The sequence below is a fragment of the Astatotilapia calliptera genome, chromosome 20 (assembly GCF_900246225.1).
Source record: "Astatotilapia calliptera chromosome 20, fAstCal1.2, whole genome shotgun sequence".
Taxonomy (NCBI): Eukaryota; Metazoa; Chordata; class Actinopteri; order Cichliformes; family Cichlidae; genus Astatotilapia; species Astatotilapia calliptera.
Window position 1 is genome coordinate 1,542,745 of NC_039321.1, and position 25,689 is coordinate 1,568,433.

A 25,689-nucleotide genomic window follows, 5' to 3' on the forward strand; every position below is an offset into this window, starting at 1 on the left:
TCACATCCACTGATTGTGTTGTTGTTGTAAGTTAGGGTAACTGGAACAGCTGCTCTTTCACAGACTGGACCCCACATCAGCTCCCTCCTCCGTCCTGTAGTACAAACTGGTGTGACACCAAAGTCTGTTCCAGACAAATAATCTGATTCAGTTCAAACACCAACATAGTGCTGACCTAAAGAACACCAGAAGTCACAGGAACGCTGTGGAAATGTGGGATTTGCAGCAGGACTGATGTGGATTACAAAGTGAAGGCAGACTTATGATGTTTCAACCACTGTAATAATAATAGAATAAGAACACCATCCTTGTAGCTGCTGCGTGCTGCGTATGCTAAGGTTTTATATGGTTTGCTGTTAGCTCTGTGTGGCTAACCAGCTGATTAACTTCAGTTACGTCTGATGCAGATCCATCAAGTGATTCCAAATGAACATTTAATGCAATGGATTCACTTAAAACGCTCAAATAAAACAGAAGAATTCAAAGTTGTCTCTGTTTAGGGTTGAGTAAAATATGAAATCTATAACATTTAATTATTTTTCTTAGTGTACAAAAAACAGACTGATCAGGGGAGGTAATGTGTTTTGTTGTTTTTAATAACATGTACATAATATTGGCAGTTTCATGATACTGAGGGGAGCGACTGTTTCTGTCCAGGGTGGGAGGGGTCAGAAGACATTTTTCGTGTCAGTCTCGGGGTCCTGGAGGTGTCGAGGTGTTGGAGAGAAGGAAGACTGCAGACACCTTCTCAGACAAATGGATGACACGCTGCAGCAGAAAGACTTCACAGTGTCCACGGGGCACTCGTGTAGGATGATGGGGGCTGGTGGGGCTGGTTCCTCCTGCAGACGTTCCAGCAGCTGCAGTTCCTCTAACAGCCACTTCAAGCTGACTCTGAAGTGAGTCAATATTTACAGTTTTCAGGGTTTGTGTTCAAACTTTAAACCTGAGGCACTGAAACAAACCCAGGTGTGAATCCAGAGAGTCTCATGTGTGATGTGTGAGTGTAGAGTAGGTCTGGTCCTGGTCCCTGCCGGCTGGATCGAGGCTCTGGTAGGTCGAGTCTTCACGTGTAGAACCTGGAGTAAAGTTCTCGTAGTGGACGTCCTGAAACAGAGACAAACTGTCTTCTTCACATAAAAAGAAGAGACTCTGACTTGGTTAAATCATTTGTGCTGGTAAATATTTCCACGTTGCCTCGTTGAACCTCTCAGACAACAGTGTCTCTGTTTGTTGTTGGAGTCTCCGTCTGGGCGGCCATTTTTGTCACCTACCTGTTTGAATTCACCTTCTTGGACTGTAATTTCTGGAACAGTCTACAAACTGAACCATCACACTGTGACTGCTTTATTTCTTTGTTACAGTAGCAGTCTGTCAACAGTGAGAGGAACCAAAGAGAAAGAAAGTCACCTCCATGTTTGTGCCCTCTGAGTTTCCTCTGGTCCTCAAACCTGTGGAACAAACAAAGGATGTTCCTCTGTTAGAGGGACCAATCATTCAAAGTGCACGTGAGGCTGAAGATCACTGCTGCCCCTCCTGTTCTTTCATCCTGCTTAGTTGGACTTTATTAGGCTTCATTTTAGACTTTGCCTTCAGAATCAAAGACTCACATTTGCTCGAGTCTCCTCCTGTGTACTGAAGAAGTGATCCACAATAATTATACTATTTTACAGTTTTCATATATTTTTCCTGTTTTTACTTCACACGTCTGAAGCAGAGAACATCTGGATCAGATCCTGCTGACAGTGTCCAGAGTTCATGTGTGACACAGTTTAGGATTCAGTTACTTCCAGTGTTTAACATCATCTCTACAAGTCACTCCATTCTCCTCTTAGAGCCCAAAGTGGACAAGCAGGATGAAATATTTTGATGTTTGACTGCAGCTGTTTGAACAGACTTCAAGTGAAGTGAAAAAAGAGTTTTGGTTAGAAACGAGACGTTCTGTGTGTTTCTGTGTCTCTGTTGTCTTACCTCTGCTGCTCTTCCTCTTGATGCAGATTATTAGAACAGTCAGTGATGAGAGGATGATGATGATGAGCAGAGAGATGATTACATACAGCAGCACACCTGTGACAGCAGAACAAGCTTGTTTTACATATTGATTGATGAGTTGCACATGTAGTGAAATAACAGACGTGAAACGAATAAACAAACAGATAAAAGTTCTACATGAACAAGAGGAGCTCACAGAGAATTTAGAAAAAGAAAACGAGTTTGGCACAACGTCACACTCACATCATACTTCTGATTAGAAAAGCTGCCACACAGGACAGGCTGATTAAAAACATACTGTCTTCTCTCATAGATGGATGTACCTGCAGATGCTGCTCTTTCAGGCTGCTCAGTGCTTCCAGTCAAAGTTAATGAAGGTGTGCAGCTTCCTGTAGTCGTGGCTGATGGTCCAGCTGCTGAACAAGAGCAGAGAGGAAAGTTTGACTTATAAATGTTTGGAGCTGTGAAGAAGAAAAACACAAAGATTCAAAAATCAGCTGAGAAATCAAACGAGCCTTAAATGGATCCACTGACTGAGAAAAAACCAGTTTGGAAAATTTAGTTTTAGATTAAAAAAAATGCACTAAAATAGTTTAACAATGAAATAAAATATGAATGTATGTTGAAATATCAGGTTCTTGGAAACAATAAAGACATTTAGGGACATTAATGGTCACCTGTTCATTTCCAGCTCCACACTCTGATTCCTGCTCTCCATCACAGTAACTTTACAAAGTTCACATTCTAAATAATCTTGTTTCTAAATAATTCTGTTTCTATGTTGAGATAAACTGAGTGCTGAGAGCAGCCTGAGCTGTTGGCTCACAGGGATCACTGTACAGACACTGAGCTCATTATTAGAAACTTTGCTCGTGTTCAACATGAACATCCACCACTGGAACAGCAGATATATGACAGGAAATAAGGAACAGCTGAACAGCTCCACTCTGACAACATTTGATTAATGTCAGTAAAAACTCACCGTCTGTGACAGTGACCTCAAAGTCTCTGGATGAACTGCTGGAAGATCCACTCAGTAAACATCTGTACCGTCCTGAGTCAGACTTGGTCAGCTGTGTGATGCTCACATACAGAACTCCTGAATCATATCCAATGTTGTATCTGTCGCTCTGAGCTTTGACATCATTTGTGTCAACAAGAAGGTTGCCTCGTCCACATTTTCCCCTGCAGAAGAACGCTCTGTTTCCAGGTAGTTTAAAGGAACATCCGACTGTGAGAGAGCTTCCAGTTTCTTTATCAAAGTGTTTCAGCTGATCATCGTTTCCATCCAGCAGTGCTGTTAAAGAGACAAACAATCAATAGTTACTATCTGTGCTGAAGATGATGCAGTCTGATCAGAGTAACTCCAGTTTGATCCACAGTTACACTGGCAGCTGCCCAGTTCAACCAGTCTGACAGAGGAACTGTTGGACTAAGTGAGATTTAAACGGCTTCATCATCAGACTGATTGGATTCATGAAAACAACAACAACAACAATCTTTATTTATAGAGCACATTTAAAAACCAACGGCATGCCAAAGTGCTTAACATAAAACAAATTAACACAAGTATAATCAAAGTCATAAAAACAAAAAATAAAAGTGTAAAATTATGTTCACAGGAAAAAGCCACCAATAGAAAAAAGTATAACTATAGCACATAACTATAGCACAATATAACTATGCCATCAAAACACAATGGCGATATGACATGCACAGCGCAAATAAAAGCATGATAGGAAAATTAATAGAATAAATCACTGCAAACAAGGCCAGCATTTAACCGGTAGAAAAAGCAAGATTAAACAAATACGCTTTAAGCCGTGATTTAAAAGATTGAATAGAGTCAGACGCCCAGATGCCAATCGGAAGGTTGTTCCACAACTCTGGTGCAGCCAGAGCAAACGCTCGATCACCTCTAGACTTCATCCAAGATCTAGGCTGCACCAGCAGTAACTGTGAGGATGATCTTAAAGCCCTAGCAGGAACATATGAGCTTAGGAGTTCCTTAAGATAGCTCGGTGCTATGTTGTTAGTGATTTTAAAAGTAAACAGCAGAATTTTAAATTGGATACGGTATTTCACAGGCAACCAATGCAAATCAGCTAGGACGGGAGTAATGTGGGCAAACTTCCTAGTTTTGGTTAGAATGCGTGCAGTAGCATTTTGGACTGTCTGTAATCTATGAAGGAGGGCAGAGTGGAGACCAAAATAGAGTGAATTGCAGTAATCCAGCCTCGAAGTTACAAAGGCATGGATGAGCTTTTCCAGGTCTTTATGCGGGATATACTGCCTGGCCTTAGAAATAAGGCGGAGTTGGTAAAAACTGGATCTAACAACAGCAGACACTTATCAAGTTTAAATGAGCTGTCAAGTAACACGCCCAGATTCCTAACAGTGTCGGAAAAGGAACTAGTGAGAAAACCACAAGCATCACGAAGTTTGGCACGGAGAACGTTACTGCCAAAAACCACAATTTCAGTTTTCTTATCATTGAGGATAAGAGTATTTGCCAGGAGCCATTGCTTGACCTCACGCATGCACTCTCGAAAACAATTCAAGGACAAAGCTAGGTCATCATTTAACTCAAAGTAGATCTGAATGTCATCAGCATAATAATGAAAAGCGATGTGATATTTCTCAAAGATAGCGCTTAAAGGAAGCATGTACAATGAGAACAGAGTAGGGCCTAACACAGATCCCTGAGGGACACCACAGCAAACAGGTACCGTGGAGGAAGAGGAAGTGGCCAAGTGAACCGAGGAGAGCAGATTGGAGAGGTAAGATTTAAACAAATCCAGGGCAGCACCCTTGATGCCTACAGTGTGCTCAAGTCTCGCCAATAGGATGTTATGATCAACCATATCAAATGCCGACGATAGATCCAATAGCACTAGGACCGAGGAGCATCCATTATCGGCCATTAATAGAAGGTCATTAAGAACTCGGAGCAGCGCTGACTCAGTGCTATGATGTGGTTTGATGGCCGATTGGAATTTATCATTAATGCTATTCTCATCCAGGTAGGCCTGGAGTTGAAGCAAAACTATCTTCTCAAGAAGTTTGGCCAAGAACGGAAGCTTGGAAATCGGCCTATAGTTCGCATAATCATTATAATCGAGGTTCCTTTTTTTAAGAACAGGCTGAATTATAGCATGTTTAAAGGCTGATGGTACGCAGCCGGAAAGCAAAGAAGAGTTCAAAAGGGACAATATACTAGGTCCAATTGCACTGAAACAGTCCTTAACTATACGAGATGGAAGAACATCATATACGGGATTAGTATTGTTCAGTTGTTCAACTAGACGCTTAAGAGTAGGGAGTGAAACGGGTTCAAACTGATGGAAGGTAGAGGAACAGTCAGGGATAAATGCAGGGCCTGTCATTAAAGGAAGAGCAGATTTAAGAGATGAAACTTTATCTGAAAAATAATTAAAAAATTGTTAGCAAGGAACCGGGGAGCACGGTAGCGGCATAGTGGGGCAGGTGTTAACCACAGAGTTAAAAATTTTAAATAAAATTCGAGGATTGTTACCATTGGTAGAGATAATTTTTGAAAGGAAAGCTGCTTTAGCCATTTTGGCAGCAGTTTGAAACTTCAAGCGGCTAATACGTAGGATGTCGTAAGATGCCTGGAGTTTATCTTTCCTCCACCTCCTCTCATCACGCCGACACACACGTCGTAGAGCGCGAACAGAGTCACTTAACCAGCATTGTGAATAAGTTCTGGGGCGCTTCATTTTAATAGGTGCAACAATGTCGAGGATGGAGGAACATGTAGTTAACAGGGTATTGGCAAAATTCTCAACCGTATGAGGGGTAAGACAATCTGACGTAATAGATGCAGAATTCACAAAAGAAGCAGAGAAATTCACCACAGTATCAGCATTAACAGTACGCATAGGGCAAAGAGGAGCCTCAAGGTGTAATCCGATATTACCTAGGTCAACATCGAAGATAACCAGGGAGTGGTCGGAAAGACCAGTATTTCTAATATCCTTAATGCATATATCCACGCCATATGTAAAGACCAAATCAAGGGTATGGCCTTTAACATGGGTTGGTTCATTCACCCACTGAGTAAGATTAAAAGAGTTAGTCAATGCAAGAAAATCTTTGGCCAATTGGTCATCCATACAGCAGACATGTATATTAAAATCACCAGAAATAATAACAAAGCCATATTTAAAAAGAATGGATCCCAAAAAGTCAGTAAATTCAGAAATAAACATCTTGTGGTATTTAGGCGGACGATAAACCACAACACACAGAGTAGTCCGAGAGCCAGTCAGCTCCAATAACTGACCTTCAAAGCTAGAGTAGATGGGGGAGGATAGCAGCTGAGCTTCATGTTTGTTTTTAAAAACCGAAGCTAAGCCGCCACCTCTACCAGTGAGCCTTGGTGAGCTAAAAAAAGCACAGTCAGGAGGGAGAAGCTCAGAGAAGGGGATGAACTCACCCGGTGAAGTCCACGTCTCTGTCAAAAATAAAACGTCCAGTCCCGTGGTGAGGAAAAAGTCATTTAAGAGGAAAGCCTTATTCGAGAGAGACCTGACATTAAATAAAGCCATCCGAGTCCGAGGAGCTAGGTCATTAGCGGTGGCCCGTCGCAGAGTGCTGAGGTTGTTATGTTGAACACCACGACCGAGCAACGTTATCCAGGACCGAACAGGGAGGCAAGCCACTGGGCAGGCAGGGTAGGTTTGAAGGCCAGCAAGTCAGATCCAACGATGACTCAACAGTTTAACCGCAGAGCGGCTCCTGGAATAGTGGATGAAACGTGAAAGCTCACGGCTTGTAAAAGGGTAATCCGTAGCCATGGCTCTAAGATAAGCCTTGAAGCGGAAGCGAACGCCACTCCTTCTACCCCGTTTCCTGAAGCGTTTCTTACGCAGAGTGGAAAAAGGTAAGTAGGTCGCACTGGTGGGGGAAACGGGCATCAAGGGGATTGCATCGCCCAAGGTCCCACAGAGGTCCAGTCGTTGGGGATAGGAAAACCGAAGATTCAGGAGCGTGTCTCTGTCATAAGTAATTAGCGTACAGTCACCTAGTGAACATAAAACCAAAGATAAAACAACAAGGAGTGCTACGCCAAGGCGCAGTCGAAGTCGAAGACGGCCTGCCATGCACACCGGCGCCATCTTGAAACTGCTCGCTTCACTCTTAAACCAGCTTTTATGACAAGTATAGACTCTAAACTGTGAACCCTTCATGGTTTTAAGTACATTTAAAGTCTGGATGGACGTTTGTGTTGTGAATGTGATTTTCACACATTCATTGAGGAAGAATCCATTTTGCTGTGAGGGGAACTCTTGGAAAGATCAAACCGACGACACAGAAGCAAAAACTCATCAAAGAAAATCAAAGTTACATCAGGAAATCTTCTTCCATTCATCAGCGTCTGTTTCTGACATCAACATTTCATTCACATCATTATCAGCTGACACACTCACTAATATTCACACACACTCGTGTCCCAGCTGCAGTTCATCGGTTACTTAGAGGAGTCCAAATGTAACCAACAGTTGACAGAAGAACAAACTTCAGCTTCTTTAAACCGTCAGCAGCTGTCAGTGAAACTCAAACTTTGCTTCAGAAACAGAAACTAAACATTTCCACAGCTGAAACAGAAACTCACCTTCAGCAACAACGATCACAAACTGTGTGAGTGAAGCTGATGATGAAGATCCACCCAAACCACAGCTGTACTGTCCAGAGTCAGACTCAGTCAGCTTTGAGATGCTCACAGATAAAACATAAATTAATTCTATTTCATATTCAATGCTGTATCTGCCTGTTTGAGCTCTGACATCAGTTGTATTAATGAGAATGTTTTCTCCTTCACATTCTTCTCTGCAGAACATCTTCCATGTTCCTGGAGACTCAAAGGAGAATCCAGCTTTAAAATCTCCTCCAATGACTCCATAGTGAAGAATCTGAGCATCGGTGACTTCAGGGTTTCCATCCTGCAGAGCTGTTGGAAACATGAACCATCAACAGTTACTGTTTGTACTTCCTGTAAGAAGCTGCAGTCTGATCACAACATTCACACACAGACACACTGAGACTAAAGTCTGAATAACAACAATGATTCATGTCAAATACATTTTATTGTCTAAAGTGGTGGAAAATCTTCTTCCAGTCGACACGACTCAAAATATATCTGAACATGTTTCCTATGCATGAATAAAATGACAATAAAAGATGAAGATGAACAAAACATGACATGTAAATGACTCATAACTCCTCTGTGTGGTACTTGTAGTAATTATATGTTGAGAGATTGAAGCAACAGCTCAACATGCAAGTTTTTCATGTGTTTCATCCACAGGAAGTGATGTCATCATTTAGTTTAAATGTACTGCTGGTGTCAAAGTTCATGAAGCAACAACAAAACCAGTGATGAAGTTTTTATTTGTTGTAACTTTGTTTTACTGAGGGTGATCGTGGCTCAAGAGTTGGGAGTTCACCTTGTAACCTGAAGGTTGCCGGTTCGAGCCCCGGCTTGGACAGTCTCAGTCGTTGTGTCCTTGGGCAAGACACTTCGTTTTTTTTTTTTTTTTGAGGAAGTAACAAATACTTGCAATGAACGACATGTTATTGAGTAATTTATGACTCTATTTTACAGTTTTTTCTGAATGCTCAAACCCTAACTGTGATTCCTGTAGCACAATCTCTAAAACTATTCAGACTTATAGCAAAACCACTCACTGAGTTTGCAAAACTAAAAGCACAAAAACTGCTTTGCACTCAGTTTGCAATTTTGTAACACACACTTTGCAAAACTGTAGGCACAATTCACTGCACAACACTCAATTACCAAATTTCCAACACACTCCTAGCAAAAGCATACACATGTATGGCTATCATTAACACTAATTTGCCAACTGTCTGGCACACTTTCACATGTGAAAACTTTTTTAGATAATTAGTTCACTTTGCAATCAGCCTAAGCACTATAATACAGGTAAGCTGTGTGTGCGGAGTACAATGGAGGGAGCAGAAAGAGTGAGAAGTAGAGGAGGCCGAGGAAGAGGACGTGGAGGTGAAGAAGTAGGATGAAGAGGACGACAAGGACAAGGAGGAGTGGAGAGGAAGGGTAGGAAGAGTAAGAAATAGAATTGCTGATGACATCAGAGCTACAATAGTGGACCATGTAATCAACCGTGGAATGACCCTGAGGGTAGCTGGCCAACGGGTCCAGCCTAACTCGAGCCGCTACACTGTAGCAAGCAACATAAGGACATCTTGAAATGAGAATCAGTGAGTACAGTCACTTCGCACAAAGATTTGTAGCACTGCCATATGCCAATGAGAAACACACCAATACCATTGATGTAAAAATACTGAAATTGTTACTTTACAGAATTGCTAGATGACCAGATGCTGGGGCAGAGGAAGCATGTTCACTGCAGACTAAGTAACCCATATAGTCATTATGGCGACTGCAAATAATCCTATACTTGGAAATAAACACTTGTGTTTGTTTTGATGTGTGTGAATAAACACCAGTACTTGAAGTTTGGATCCCTCTATGCTTATGGATCTATGACAGAAGTATGAGCTCAAACTGACATAGCCTACCTTGTGCACAGAGAAAGCAAAAGCCAGATGTGTTTTGTATTCATACCATCAGTGTGCAGTTGGCGCATTGTGTGCTTAGTAGATGATGGCTTGTGTGTACTGTTTGATACGGAAACACCATTTTTACGAAGGTGTGGAGAGTTAATCTAGCTGTGTTTGCTTTTGCAAGAGAACTACAATGTTTTGATGATTGGGTGACAGGTTTTCTTATTTGTGTGAAGAGTTTTGCAAAATTAGCCAATAGTTACAAAAAATGTGCTTAAGCAATCAGAAAAAACTGTAAAGCTCTGAAGCCAAACTCAGCAGCTGATGTGAGTCAGTTACTTTATGTAAATGATTTCAGTTCATTCCAGCATTTAAACTCTGTGCAGTCGTATTTCTGTTCAGCTCTGATGTCATCAGCATTTCTATTTCTTACTCTTCTTACCCTTCCTCTCCCCCTTCCTCATCTTCCTCTCCCCCCTCCTCGTCTTCCTCTTGCTCCTCCTTGTCCTTGTCGTCCTCTTCATCCTACTTCTTCACCTCCACGTCCTCTTCCTCGGCCTCCTCTACTTCTCACTCTTTCTGCTCCCTCCATTGTACTCCGCACACACAGCTTACCTGTATTATAGTGCTTAGGCTGATTGCAAAGTGAACTAATTATCTAAAAAAGTTTTCACATGTGAAAGTGTGCCAGACAGTTGGCAAATTAGAGTTAATGATAGCCATACATGTGTATACTTTTGCTAGGAGTGTGTTGGAAATTTGGTAATTGAGTGTTGTGCAGTGAATTGTGCCTACAGTTTTGCAAAGTGTGTGTTACAAAATTGCAAACTGAGTGCAAAGCAGTTTTTGTGCTTTTAGTTTTGCAAACTCAGTGAGTGGTTTTGCTATAAGTCTGAATAGTTTTAGAGATTGTGCTACAGGAATCACAGTTAGGGTTTAAGCATTCAGAAAAAACTGTAAACACCGGGCGATCGCGGCTCAAGAGTTGGGTGTTTGTCTTGTAATCGGAAGGTTGCCGGTTCGAGCCCTAGCTCGGACAGTCTTAGTCGTTGTGTCCTTGGGCAAGACACTTCACCCTCCCGCCTACTGGTGTTGGCCAGAGGGGCCGATGGCGCGATATGGCAGCCTCGCCTCTGTCAGTCTGCCCCAGGGCATCTGTGGCTACACCTGTAGCTTCCTCCACCAGTGTGTGAATGAATAGTGGAGATATAAAGCGCTTTGAGGGCCCTGAAAAGCACTATATAAATGCAATCCATTATTATTATAGAGAAAACAAGTTTTTTTTTCTTTTCTCTCTCATTGGTTATTAAAGGAACTTTAATATATTTTAATTCCACCTGACACCTCCACAGGGTTTCAATATAAAGAGTTCAGAGAGTTGAAGACATCCCAGCACAATGCAGAGGCCATCAGGGAAGGTCCAGTCTGGTTTGTGTTGTCATGTTTGTATGTTAAACAGTGAAAATGCTCCTTAAGTTTTAATCAAGTCACTCATTACAAATCAGTTTGATTGTTTTTAAGTAAACAAAATCGAGTTCTATTCATTGCACATAAATGTCACGATCTGGGGAAAACGCATGGATGGTTTTTGATAAATTGGCACGCCCGTGTAGCGTGCTGGCTAGAGCCACATGCGGCAAAGGTTAACAATGGGTTGCAAGAGGAACGCAGCTACTTTAGTAACATCCCGTGCACTGATCACAGATGAGAGAATGAACAAAGTGAAGAAACACTTGCAGCACCTGAGGTGAGCGGAAGCTGACGCACGCTGCTCCAGGGAGGAGCTTGATTTCCATGTCGTAGGAATGATGCGGGGGTAAGGTAGACGGTCGCTTCTTACTGAAGACTTTGGAGAGATCGTGATAGACCTGAGGGATCTTGTCCAGCCAATGGGCTCTGGAAGAGGAGCTTCTGTGGAATCCATTCTGGTCTTAGGAAAGAGGCAACAATGTAGACACTGGAGACCCCGGCCCAAGATCTGACACAATGACAAGGAGATATGGGAGTCATGTCAACAGAGCCAGGGATAGCACAGAATGAGAGGAGAGGAAGTGGAGAAAAAAAGAAACTGGATCTCCTCCTGGTGGTCCCTGATGGACATGCTGTGTCTGGAACTGAATGGGGTAGGCTTAGTTGGACGTGGAGTAGACCAGCTAAGTTCTGGTCGATGAAGTTTTCAGCTGGCTATGGTCTCGGAGAGCCTCAAGAGGAGAACTGTTGGTGTTTCAGGTGAAACGTTACCTCAACCTGGAAATGAGAGGGGTTTGAGGGGTGGGATGTAGAGGACACTAGGGGCGACGATGTCCGGCCGGCTTCGGGTAGCCTCCCCAGTTTCATGGGCTTCTCAGTGGAGTTAGCAGCTGCTCCTTCAGAAGAGGGAGGAGGTGGAGGAGGTGTAGAAGTCAAAGCCCTGATGTCAGAGACAACACAACAAACACCTGAAAACTGTGTGTGCTGCAGCACTGAACAAATTAAAATCTTATGGTCTGATACACGTTATTTGTGTATTTACTTTCTGTTTTTGTTGTTTGTGTGGAGTTGTATTTTTCTGCACACTTGATATAATGTTTGGTAGCTTTCAAAAACAGCCAACAGTTTCAAAGATGTAAGAAAATAAAAAGTTACAAACCTAATAAAAATGAAGGAAGTAACATTCTGGAAATTCAATGAATGCCAGCAACCTCTGCTAGAGAAGTTACAATTCAGAAGAACAACCACAACATAAATGAGAACATTGCTGCGAAAAATAAGCTTCGTTCCTCTTTGTTCTAACCATGAATCAGTTTCACATGCTGATATTCATATGCAGCTGCTGGTGTTACCCCCACCCTCCCTTTTCTCCTGTATTTTAAATGAAATAGTCCATGAGAAAACATCAGTCCTCTGACACCTGACTGCAAACTGACAACGCTCACTTTCTTTAGCTGATCTGAAGTTAGGTTAATATGACATATTACATTACTTATCTGAGAAAAATAAAGTCAAAATACAGCTGTATGAAACCTTACACCATTACCACAGGAATTAAATGGATAAGTAGGAGCCAGGTACTGCAAATCAAATGCAGCCTTTTGGGTCTTACTTACCTGGATGCATAAAGACATAAAAGACTTAACATTAAGAACCATAAATACTGATATGACTGCGTTAACAATTCAATTAGTCTTGATGATTAAATTAGTTCTGATTGATTCTAGAAATCTAAAATGATTGATTAACTTTATTGTGCAAAGTGCAAATATCGACAAGAATCCACTTTTTACAGAATTGAGGCTAAACTTTAAATTGAAATTCATGGAAAACATGATAATTTTAAGAGTTTTGTAAGATTTTCAACCTTGAGAGCTGGTTTAACTACAGGCAGCTTTATGAATACTGGCCTTGGTACCTTCTCCAGTAGCTTTTGCATTGGTTATACATGACACCAGTGCTGCACAGCAGAACAAGCTGGGCCCATGATCACTCTTTAAGTTGTCACTGCAGAAGTTTACACCCTTCGATCCACTTTCAATAACAGTGTAATTGCAAAGTGTACATGAATGAGCAGTGAACCTCAAGCCCAGATGCATAAACCTCTGACTCATTTCTGTTTCTACATCGTCAGTTTGTTTCTTCACATCCTCTTCTTGGGTCCTTCATAGTCCCTCCCACCACGTATGTGTTCAGAGGAGTGGAAAGAGAGAGGAGTCAAAGCAAGAGATTTTTAACAGAGCTCTAATGAAACAGTAAACCATCAGAGCCTCGTTATGTACACCCTTCACAGTTTGATCTACTTCTTCTTCGTTTGTGAGTATATTGGCATATTTTTGTGGCACTTGGGTTTCTTACTTTTCTTATTGTTACACATGGTCATCTCAGTCAGCTGTGAGTTGCTTTAATGGGCAGCTTCTTCCCTTCTTGGTAACTGCTGGGATACAAAGCTCATTCTGTGCCACCGTGGTTATCGTTCTGCTTCTTTTTCACTGATTTTTAAAGCTTTCTTTATTTTAGGGATGTAACTGATGGCAAATAGGTGTAGCATTAAAACATAATCAGTGATTAATCTACCAATTAATTTAGTGAATAAATATCTTGATGTATGCTCCCAAACAGCTGATTCTGTTTATCTGGACGTAGCGTTTTCAGTGGGAGAAACATTTCGTCACTCATCCAGGTGACCTCTTCAGTCTCAGCTGACTGCAGGACTCCCCAATCTTATAAACAGTACATTTGCATAATGACTGTAACCAGCCCAGTGAGGGAACTGGGAGATAAACAGCTTATGGCCATACCACCCTGAGCATGTCCGATCTTATCTGATCTCAAAAACTAAGCAGGGTTGGGCTTGGATAGGACTTGGATGGGAGCCTGCCTGTGAATGTCAGGTGGTGTGAGTGTGTTTCAGAGCAGCACAGAAACAGCTTTAGTGAAGGTTATAAATGATCTTCTTATGGCCTCTGACAGTGGACTCATCTCTGTGCTTGTCCTGCTAGACCTCAGTGCAGCGTTCGATACTGTCGACCATAATATCCTATTAGAGCGATTAGAACATGCTGTAGGTATTACAGGTACTGCACTGCAGTGGTTTGTATCATATCTATCTAATAGACTCCAGTTTGTGCATGTAAATGGACAAATTGGAAGTGTCTGGAAAATAATGTTAGAAATATTCCAGTGTTAGAAAATCAGCACTGCTCAGTGTTAGCCATTGTTAATCTTAACATATATATATATGTATGTATATATATATATAAATATATGTATATATATATATATGTGTATATATATATAGCAGCTGGATAGCGTAGTGGTTAAACTACACGCCTTTGGAACAGAGGATCGCAAGTTCGATTCCTGCCTGGGGCATCTGTATCCAGTAAGGGTCCTAAGGCTAGACCCCCTATGCTAAGCAAGCCTACCGCAGACATGAGCGAGACAGATAAATATGAAGGCATGCCGGCTCGGACGTCGCCCGGATCAACAAGGTCCGCGTCAGGTGTTGAGGAACCAGGGCACCCTGACGAAAAGTGGGCTACTGGAACAAGAAGGCATCGGTGGGCAAGGGACGAAAACAGGGCGTTGTTGGAATGCTACTACGCAAGTAACCCCGGCGGAAGGGGCTACATGAATAGGATGAGGGACCTATGGATTCTTCGATACCCAACATCCACAATGACGGCGAAACAACTAGTAGCTCAGTGTTCCAACATTCGAAAGAAGGGACTGCTCTCACAGCTAGAGATTGACGAGGTACAACACAAATGCTACGGCAAGGAGGAGTCAGGACGCCAGGTCAGGGGGGAGATATCATCACCCCCACCCAAGATTGGGTACATAGCCCCAAGTGCGATAGGAGAAGGATCGTTGAGTGCGAGAGGAACTGACCTGAAAAATAGGATCATGGCCAAGCTTGAAACCTGGATCCCCCGTAGCCGGTTACCAAGATTACGTGAAGTTCCCTCAGAAGGTCTGCTAGATGATGTTAATGCAGCACTACAGGCAATACCTACAACCACGATTACCGACACTAACAAGCTGATCTACAATACGGCAGCAGTGATCAGTGAGATGCTTGGCTACAAGTTGAACAGCGACAAGGGGCAGTACCCTCCATGGAGAAGGAGGCTAGAGGGCAAGATCAAAGTAGCACGGAGGGAGGTTAGCCAACTAAAGGAGTTGCAGAAAGGTGCGACAAATAAGGTGCCTAAGAAATACAGCAAGCTGTCCATACCTGAGGCCTTGGAAACTGCCAAGCAAAGACTCACAGCCTTGGCCAGCCGCTTGAGGAGGTACACCAGAGAGATAGAAGGCAGGAGAATAAACCAGCTGTTCTCCACAGAACCAGCAAAGGTGTACTCTCAGTGGCAAGGGAACAATAAGAGAACAGCACCACCAAGGCTGGAGACGGAGCAATACTGGAAGAGCATATGGGAGAAGGATGCAACCCATAACGGCAATGCTCAGTGGCTAGAGGATCTGAGGGCTGACCACAGCGACCTCCCTGAACAGGGTCCAGTAACCATCACAGTGGCAGATATCCAAGAAAGGGTCTCCAGTATGAAGAGTTGGACAGCACCAGGGCCCGACATGGTTCACGCCTACTGGCTGAAGAAGCTGACTGCACTCCACGAGCGTCTGGCAGCACAAATGAACCAGCTGCTAGTTAACGAGAGACACCCGGAATGGCTAACCGAAGGCCGGACGGTCCTGATCCCCAAGGACCCCAAGAAGGGACCGGTCCCCTTCAACTACCGACCAATAACCTGCCTCAGTACTACATGGAAGCTCCTGTCAGGCATCATATCGGCTAAGATGAACAGGCACATGGGTCAATACATGAGCGGGACACAGAAAGGAATTGGCAAGAATACCAGAGGTGCAAAACACCAGCTACTGGTAGACAGAACAATCAGCCGAGACTGCAAGACCAGACTGACCAACCTGTGCACTGCCTGGATTGATTACAAGAAGGCCTATGACTCAATGCCCCACAGCTGGATACTGGAATGCCTAGAATTGTACAAGATCAATGGGACCCTAAGAGCCTTCATCAGGAACTCAATGGGGATGTGGCGTACAACACTAGAGGCCAACTCCAAGCCCATAGCACAAGTCACCATCAAGTGCGGGATCTACCAAGGAGATGCTCTGTCCCCACTGCTGTTCTGCATAGGCCTGAACCCCCTCAGTGAGATCATTAACAAGACTGGCTACGGATACCGACTACGGAACGGAGCAGTTGTCAGCCACCTCCTGTACATGGATGACATCAAGCTGTATGCCAAGAGTGAACGAGACATCGATTCACTGATCCACACTACCAGGCTATACAGCAATGACATTGGAATGTCGTTCGGACTGGAGAAGTGTAGCCGGATGGTAGCAAAGAGAGGGAAGGTAGTCAGAACTGAGGGGATTGAACTACCAGAAGGCAACATTGCAGACATAGAGGACAGTTACAAGTACCTGGGGATCCCACAGGCGAATGGGAACCATGAAGAGGCCGCTAGAAGAGCTGTAACCACCAAGTACCTGCAGAGGGTCAGGCAAATCCTGAGGAGTCAGCTGAATGGTAAGAACAAGATCCGGGCCATCAACACGTACGCCCTGCCCGTGATCAGGTACCCTGCTGGGGTAATAGGCTGGCCAAAGGAGGAGATAGAAGCCACTGACATAAAGACAAGAAAGCTCCTTACCATGCATGGAGGGTTTCACCCCAAGTCCAGCACCCTGAGGCTGTACGCTGAGCGGAAGGAAGGGGGCCGGGGACTGGTGAGTGTCAGCACCACAGTCCAGGATGAGACAAGGAACATCCAAGAATACATTGGGAAGATGGCCCCAACTGACCGAGTGCTCAGTGAACACCTCAGGCAGCAGAAACCCAAGAAAGAGGAGGGAGACGAGGAACCATCATGGAAGGACAGGCCCCTGCACGGTATGTACCACCGGCAGATAGAGGAGGTGGCTGATATCCAGAAATTCTACCAGTGGCTGGACAAAGCTGGACTGAAAGACAGCACAGAGGCACTAATCATGGCAGCACAAGAACAAGCTCTGAGCACAAGATCCATAGAGGCTGGGGTCTATCACACCAGGCAAGACCCCAGGTGCAGGCTGTGTAAAGATGCCCCAGAGACAATCCAGCACATAACAGCAGGGTGCAAGATGCTAGCAGGCAAGGCATACATGGAACGCCATAACCAAGTGGCCGGCATAGTGTACAGGAACATCTGTGCCGAGTATAACCTGGAAGTCCCGAGGTCAAAATGGGAGATGCCCCCAAGGGTGGTGGAGAATGACCGAGCTAAGATCCTGTGGGACTTCCAGGTTCCGAATGACAGCAATATCAGGAAGAAGGAACACGAGAAGCTGGAGAAATACCAAGGGCTCAGAGAAGAGCTCGAGAGGATGTGGAGGGTGAAGGTAACGGTGGTCCCCGTGGTAATCGGAGCACTAGGTGCGGTGACTCCCAAGCTAGGCGAGTGGCTCCAGCAGATCCCGGGAACAACATCGGAGATCTCTGTCCAGAAGAGCGCAGTCCTGGGAACAGCTAAGATACTGCGCAGGACCCTCAAGCTCCCAGGCCTCTGGTAGAGGACCCGAGCTTGAAGGATAAACCGCCCGCAGGGGCGTGCTGGGTGTTTTTTTTACATATATATAGTATTTAAATATGTAGTATATAGTTAGGGCTGGACCAGGTGACCCTGAATCCTCCCTTAGTTATGCTGCAATAGATGTAGGCTGCCGGGGATTCCCATGATGCATTGGGCGTTTCTTCTTCACTCACTATGTGTTAACAGACCTCTCTGCATTGAATCATATCTGTTATTAACCTCTGTCTCTCTTCCACAGCATGTCTTTATCCTGTCTTCCTTCTCTCACCCCAACCAATCACAGCAGATGGCCCCGCCCCTCCCTGAGCCTGGTTCTGCTGGAGGTTTCTTCCTGTTAAAAGGGAGTTTTTCCTTCCCACTGTCACCAAAGTGCTGCTCATAGGGGGTCATATGATTGTTGGGGATTTTCTATGTACCTAGGATAAAGTGTACAACATAAAGCACTGTGAGGCGACTGTTGTTGTGACTTGGCGCTATATAAATAAAATTGAATTGTATTGAACTCCGGACTTAATAGACTGGTCATTTAAAATATTTTGTCACTTTAATTATAAAATATGATATTTTAAATCTGTTTTACAAAATGTACAAAGTTCCCCTCCATTGTAGACACTAATATTCTAATAAAAACTTTTTCACAGTCCAGCTGTTTGGCACCTTAGATTATGGTTTAGAAACAGCTGATAAAATAACTCCACCTCTCTCTGCTCACTGATGCTCTCATTTTGTTTGTTTGTTTGTTTTGTTCTTAAACTTGCAGCAGAGCCCGTTACAGCAGGTGGGCAGGCGGCTGCTGACATGGCCTTTGCCCAAGAGTCAGCTCTGCTCTCAGTGTGTCTGTGTGTGAATGCTGTGATCAGACTGCAGCTTCTTACAGGAAGTACAAACAGTAACTGTTGATGGTTCATGTTTCCAACAGCTCTGCAGGAGGGAAACCCTGAAGTCACCGATGCTCAGTTTCTTTACTATGGAGTCATTGGAGGAAATATTACGGTTCCTCTTGTTTTTCAATCATCTGGAACATGGAAGATGTTCTGCAGAGAAGAATGTGAAGGAGAAAACATTCTCATTAATACAACTGATGTCAGAGCTCAAACAGGCAGATACAGCATTGAATATGAAATAGAATTAATTTATGTTTTATATGTGAGCATCTCAAAGCTGACTGAGTCTGACTCTGGACAGTACAGCTGTGGTTTGGCTGGATCTTCATCATCAGCTTCACTCACACCGTTTGCGATCGTTGTTGCTGAAGGTGAGTTTCTGTTTCAGCTGTGGAAATGTTTAGTTTCTGTTCCTGAAGCAAAGTTTGAGTTTCACTGACAGCTGCTGACGGTTTAAAGAAGCTGAAGTTTGTTCTTTATAAAAATCTCAAATCTGGAAAACTTTGGTATTGAAATATTTTGAAGGAATAAATCGGTCGCAAATAAGGATTTTTTTTCTCACTGTGCTTAAAGCTGATAATTCAGTAATAAATAAGACTGTAATCTAATCTATTAAAATCTAATAATGTGCAGATTATGAAGCAGCATCAGTGGCTTCTGCAGCACTGATAGTAACTATTGATTGTTTGTCTCTTTAACAGCACTGCTGGATGGAAACGATGATCAGCTGAAACACTTCGATAAAGAAACTGGAAGCTCTCTCACAGTCGGATGTTCCTTTAAACAACCTGGAAACAGAGCGTTCTTCTGCAGAGGAGAGTGTGGAGGAAACAACACTCTTGTTCAAACAGATAATGTCAAAGCTCAGAGAGGCAGATACAACATTGGATATGCTTCACATACAGATCCAGGAGTTCTGTATGTGAGCATCACACAGCTGACCAAGTCTGACTCAGGACGGTACAGATGTTACCTGGGTGGTTCATCCAGAGAGTTTGAGGTCACTGTCACAGACGGTGAGTTTTTACTGACATTAATCAAATGTTGTCAGAGTGGAGCTGTTCAGCTGTTCCTTATTTCCTGTCATATATCTGCTGTTCCAGTGGTGGATGTTCATGTTGAACACGAGCAAAGTTTCTAATAATGAGCTCAGTGTCTGTACAGTGATCCCTGTGAGCCAACAGCTCAGGCTGCATACTGCTCTGAGTGTTAGACTGTTTCTCCCACTGAAAAAGTTACATGCAGATGAACAGAATCAACCTTTTGGAGTTTTTCTACTCTGTACAATGTAAAATAAAGGGGAGAAGCCTTATGGAGACTTTGCTGTGGTCACAGAAGCCCCGTCTACCTGCTTTCAAATCTCCTGTTTTTGAGGATCAGCCTCAAAAGAAGACGTAAAGCTGAGAAGTGATGAAACAGCTTGTTTCAGACAGAGAATGATCTGAGGGGCTGCTCCAACACACGAGGCTCAACTGTAAAAACACAAAGTTACTGTAGTGCAGTCCAAGAATAAAAATTACATGGAAGCTGTATGAGCAGAATAGGTCCACTTTAACGTCTCTGGTAGCTAAATAATGTTTTTATTGATCATTGCAGTTGTTAGTGTTTCAGGCATCTGTATATAAAAGATAAATAACACAAATATTTAATTTATCACTTTCACAGTCTTTGTGAAGAAAATTAAGAAAATGAAGTTGTTCACATTTTTTTCCTTTATTTTCTCCTCTGGGGTTTCTGTCTAGATTTTTATTTATTTTATTTATTTTTGTTCACGTATCTAACCACAGCTAAAGCTCTCTGATCTTTTTCACCAGTCATCCCATCATTAACTGGACAGAACCAGTATGGGCTGTATGTGGGTCTGACTCTGACGGTCACCGTCATCCTGGTCTCAGTGTCTGTGCTGATATTCTACAAGAAAAGATCCTCTAAACGAAAAGGTGAGACAACAGGAGCACGGATGACACTTTCCATTTCTCACAGTAATGAACATTTCAGTCGTTGGCGTCTCTTTACAGTTAAATAAAGTTTTGGAAACACACATTTTTTGTATTCAGAATATTTTCCCATAGAAGATTTGAAAATGCAGTGTGTTTCTGTCACGGTTAGCGCTGGCCGACCGTGGGGATGTGGGGAAAGGAGGACCCAAATGCTGGACTTATTTGCAGTGCAGTAAATATTCACATAAATAATCCCGTGGATTCCCCTGACTCCCATGTTGTGTCTTCCTCCTCAATAAGTCCGTGCCTCGTGCTCTCCACCCCCATGTGTCTGCACTCCCCGTGCTCGCTGCTCTCTGGCTTTCCACGCTCTTCCTGCAGGAAGCATTAGAGGCAGCTGTCAGGAGACTAAAATACTGCAGGCATGCACTCGCTGCACTTGACACTAACAACACTAACGTGGAGTCTCATGCAACAATCCTGCACCGGTGGGAGCTCCATCATTCTCTCAAGTAGCTCCCCCGACGAGCCTGATCAGCAGCAGGTGTGTGAGGTCCTAAGGTGTGGCCAGTGCCACCCCCCCCCCCCTCTCCCCCCCACACACACACACAAACCCAGAAACCAGGAAGACGAGAGACAGCAACACCAGAAATACACGTCCATAACTGCTCATAACTGTCAGGGACCTTGAGTCTGACAGTTACTTGTTGAAGGTCCAAACTGAATTCAGGTTAAGTTATAGAATTGAATAATCCCACACTGGCAGCACCAGCAGCAACTTCAAGCATTTAAACAACCAGGATTCTTGAAGTGTTTTCATTTTCAAGCTTTTCTGGCACATATGTGGTTTGTCCTCTTGATGACTGTCCGAAATGCTGCTGCTCACTGTTTTTGTGAACAGATGAACATTTCAAGACATCAGGATTTATTTGCAGGGACCAGTTGCACCTGACCTTTCACCTGTAATAGTTTAAACTCACCTTTGTGCTTTTTTCAGATGTTCCTGTGGAAACACAGTATGCTGATGTCACAGAGGTGAGTTTGGGGAACTTTGAATCTTTTAAACTGTTCAAGAGTCCAGTGAAGAAAAGTCAAAACAAGAAAAGTTTTAACGTCACGAATTTCTTCACAAATAAAATTTCAATCATTAAAGAAAAAATTACCAATAATCATCCCACAGATGTAATATTATCTACAGCTACTCTTAGTACCATTGATGTTAAGTTAGACTCTTTTTCTCCAATTGATCTTTCTGAGTTAACTTCAATAATTACTTCCTCCAAACCATCAACGTGTCTTTTAGACCCCATTCCTACAAAACTGCTCAAAGAAGTCCTGCCATTAATTAATTCTTCGATCTTAAATATGATCAACCTATCTCTAATAATCAGCTATGTACCACAGGCCTTCAAGCTGGCTGTAGTTAAACCTTTATTCAAAAAGCATCTCTAGACCCAGCAGTCTTAGCTAATTATAGGCCAATCTCCAACCTTCCTTTACATCTACATGGTGTCAGTATATATAATGTATAATTATTTATCCAATTAAATATTTTTTTGTTAAAAGAAAGGTCTATGGATGATATTCACTCAGTATCATACTTGGGGTGTCTGGCCCACAGTGGTTGTCAGAGGAGTGGGTTGGTCCTGGGTGTCGCCCTTGGTGTATGTATGAGGGGTGGTTTGCTAAGTTGGGGGTGGATACCTTGGCAGTCATGCAGGGGGCTGTTTTTTTCTCTGTCATGTGTTGGCTCTTGGCTGTGGGTGGGGTGGAAGTGACCCTGGATATGTGGAGCAGTTGGACATGGAGAGGAGCGAGAGTGGGCTGATCCTGCCGGCTCTTTCCGGCTTCGCTCTCTTCACTTCTATTTTACTTGATCTGCCCCCTGCGTAGTGCAGTCCTGGGGTCCTTCCTGCAGGCCCACTGCCCTATCCCTGTGCATGGTCGTCTGCTTTGGGGTGCGTGTCTCTCACCTCCAGAGTTGATGGGGGTCTGGGGGTGTGGAGCCTGGGTGGGCGGCTTGCGTGACTGGTTGTAGTGCACCTACAACACCTACAACTGGGCCGCTGCTGGCTGCTGGTGGTGGTAGTGGGAGGCTCTGGACACTGGTGCAGACTTTCATCCATGTTTCTCACACAGCACACTGCTGTTCTCGGCTTCTGCATTTATTACTTCCAGGCTGGACGACTGTAATTCATTATTATCAGGATGTCCTAAAAACTCCCCGAAAAGCCTTCAGCTAATCCAAAATGCTGCAGCAAGAGTCCTGACAGGGACTAGAAAGAGAGCAGATTTCTCCTACAGTGACTTCTGTTCATTGGCTTCTTTTCTCTCTTTTCAGGCGACAGACTCAAACAAACTCACCCATAGTGCACTGAGTTTTCTTAACAAGGCCCGTGTCTCTCCCAGCAACGCCTCCTGTAGTAACACCGATGAAGTTGTGTCCTCCGTGTCTCGAGTACGTAGGATGCCAGAGATCATCTGCTGTCCTTAACTGCAGATCATCTTCAGTGTTGCTGCCACAATTCTCTAAATGGATGAAATGAAGCTGCTTTCAGCCTCTGTGTAAATGTTCTAGAAAAGATTCAGATTGTATAATTAATAATGAATATTTTTCTGTTTTTTAGAAAGTGCACTTTAAGGACTTTAGTCCAGTTTCTACATGTAAAGCCTCAAACTACCAGAACCTTAATGGAGCCACCAGAGACCTGGACCAAATCTACTCCACACTCAAAATCCCTGACCAGACTCTCCAGACTCAGAGCTGAACATGAACATCGAAAAGACTAAAGACTAGAATAAAAATCAAATAAAATTAATATTTCTAGTCTGGGTTAAAAGCCAAGCCAAAAAAAGATGATGCAGTGAGTCAGAGTAGCGTCCAGTCATAAAGCTGGCCAAGCTAGTTTTTGCATATTTGTGAAGAATTCATGTATCTGTCATATTAGCAGTCAAAACAAAATCTTTTTAAAAGCACAGAGAAGATTGTGGTGCATACATCATACATTTTATGTGTGGTTGATCTTCAGAAAAACTCCTTTTACTCAACATCAAGTAGGATTAGAAACAACTTTAGAACTTAATAACTTAAGTTACTTAATAAAAAGACTCCTCCCTTCTACATCTAGAAGGGAGGAGTGTCGAGAATCAATGAATCAAACGTTCAACCACTCACAAATATCCAAGTCAACAACTGTACATCAGCAAAACAAGCAGTTTTCAGCTTATGTTTGTAAAACAATAAACTGTCATTTACAAATACTCGTCTCCAGAGTCGGAACAGAAGTATGAAGGCTTGTGAATATGCTCCCCCCTCTTTCCTGGAATAATGTCCAGAAGGAGCCGACACTGTGGGAACAGTTTCCTCTGAAGGAGTTTAACAGCAGGAACATGAACCAAGGAAGTTCTTGCCTTGGTTAGTGAGGCTGCTTTTGCTGTCGTTCTTGACATGTTATTGTGTAGAATCTGGACGTTGTGTTCATTTGTCGCTGAATTTGTTTCTTCACTTGTTTTTTTATTTGTTGGCCAAAGAGATTTTAGTCTGAATGAGACACGTTACCATGACAAATAAAGAATTCATGTTATCCAGGTTGTTTAGCCACAACATGATAATTATGATGATACAACAATGAAATCATGTCTGTAGATCTGTATTCTGCTTTATGTTACTAATCTGCCTGTTTCTAGAGCACTAATATTTTCATGTGGAGCTTCCCTGTTGCTGTGATGGGACTGATGCTGCTGAGGGAGGGGCCTCAAACGAGCTGTTGGTCACTGCTGGCACTCCCTTCTCATTGCAGGGCCACGTTAGTGTTCAAGTAGGACAAAACAGACAAAGAAGAAAACACTCGTAAATATTTCAGAAAATTTGGTGTTTTATTTATTTTTTTATTGCAAATATTGTTTAACAAGACAAAACTGCAAACTTCACATTTGTTTCTCACTCTTAACTGAAATCTTTCACTTACCAAACAAACACATCGCTCCTCTCTGTCTGTCCAGACACGTGGCTGCACTTCTGCTGTCATTTTGTTCGTATGTAACAAAGTAAAAAGTGTACACATGAGTTTGTGACTCTCACTGAACTAACACAGCCGATCCCTCAGCGTGTTGGTGCTCTCTGCTCATATTAAATCATTTTTGGCTTTTTATAGAACTTATTTTAACATTTCACTCAAAAACAAACAAAAAAGTCACTTCAGGGGCCAAACTGTGTTATATTTCATCAGGTCAATATCTGTGTGTTTGAGCTCCCTGCTCTGAGGGGAACTCTGAAACAGTTTTTTCCTCATAATCGTATAAAAGGAACTTTGATGTTCTGCTATTTTCATTTCATCTGAAACCCACACTCGGCTTCAATACCGTGGGATTCTTAACTACAGTGTTGTATAAATTGTAGTTACACAAGAGAAACCAGCCTTCAGCTTCCATGTGAGTCTGCATTTTTCTTTTGTCTTTCATATAGTAAACATGTTATATTTACAGAATCCTCAGGCATTAATAAAGTATCCTGATCAATTGAGCGGTGACGGTCTTATTTATAAAGTCTGAATTAAAACAGAATTTAATGATTTGCAAATGTCATAAACACATATTTTATTCATTATATCAAATAATTCTATTTTATTTATTTGGTTCTGTATTTTTATTCTGAATAGAACAGAAAACATAAAATGTTCACACTGAGAAAATGAACCATTTTAAGAAAACTAAGCTCATTTTGAATTTGATGGCAGACACAGGCCGTGTTCCTCGCTGAGCAGCGTCTCCTCTTCTTTGAACAAGATGCAAACCCCAAGTTGCTCTCCGATGCATCAGAGTGTGAATGTCATTAGAAAAGCACTCAGTTTAGAGACGTGCTTGTGAGGTGAATGTGGCACACTGTAAAAAAAATTGTAATATAAAAGAATTTTACTGTGTATTTTATAGTTTTGTACTGTTTTTCTAGAATATCATTAAATTTACATAAATAGGCTGTGATTTTATATTTCAAATGTAAATTAATGTAAACTCGCTGTAAATGTAATAAAACATAATTTTCTCGTTTTTTAAATATATCTGTCTGTACATGTGCATATTTAGATTGTTCAAATACTTTCACAAATGTATCACAATTTCACAAATATTTGTCCGTTATTTGAAAGATTGAACTGTTAAATTCAAATGTAATGCTATGGAAAAATATATAAAATGATTCTTATAAACTTTTGG

At 42.7% G+C, this 25,689-nt stretch overlaps 1 protein-coding gene across 2 annotated transcripts; it reads right to left on the reverse strand.

Moving 5' to 3' along the window:
* Positions 1 to 887: 887 nt before the first annotated feature.
* LOC113013814 (polymeric immunoglobulin receptor-like) lies at positions 888 to 8,078 on the reverse strand. 2 transcript variants are annotated; one of them, XM_026154996.1, is made up of 6 exons: positions 7,631 to 8,078; positions 2,975 to 3,289; positions 2,316 to 2,405; positions 1,972 to 2,067; positions 1,411 to 1,451; positions 888 to 1,107 (listed from the first exon to the last, which is right to left on the reverse strand). In XM_026154996.1, the coding sequence occupies exons 1-6, from the start codon at positions 7,977 to 7,979 to the stop codon at positions 988 to 990; spliced, it is 1,011 nt and encodes a 336-aa protein (XP_026010781.1). In that variant the 5' UTR covers positions 7,980 to 8,078; the 3' UTR covers positions 888 to 987. The 2 variants fall into 2 exon arrangements, with proteins under 2 accessions (XP_026010781.1, XP_026010780.1); XM_026154995.1 differs by having other exon boundaries at positions 2,316 to 2,408.
* Positions 8,079 to 25,689: the final 17,611 nt, after the last annotated feature.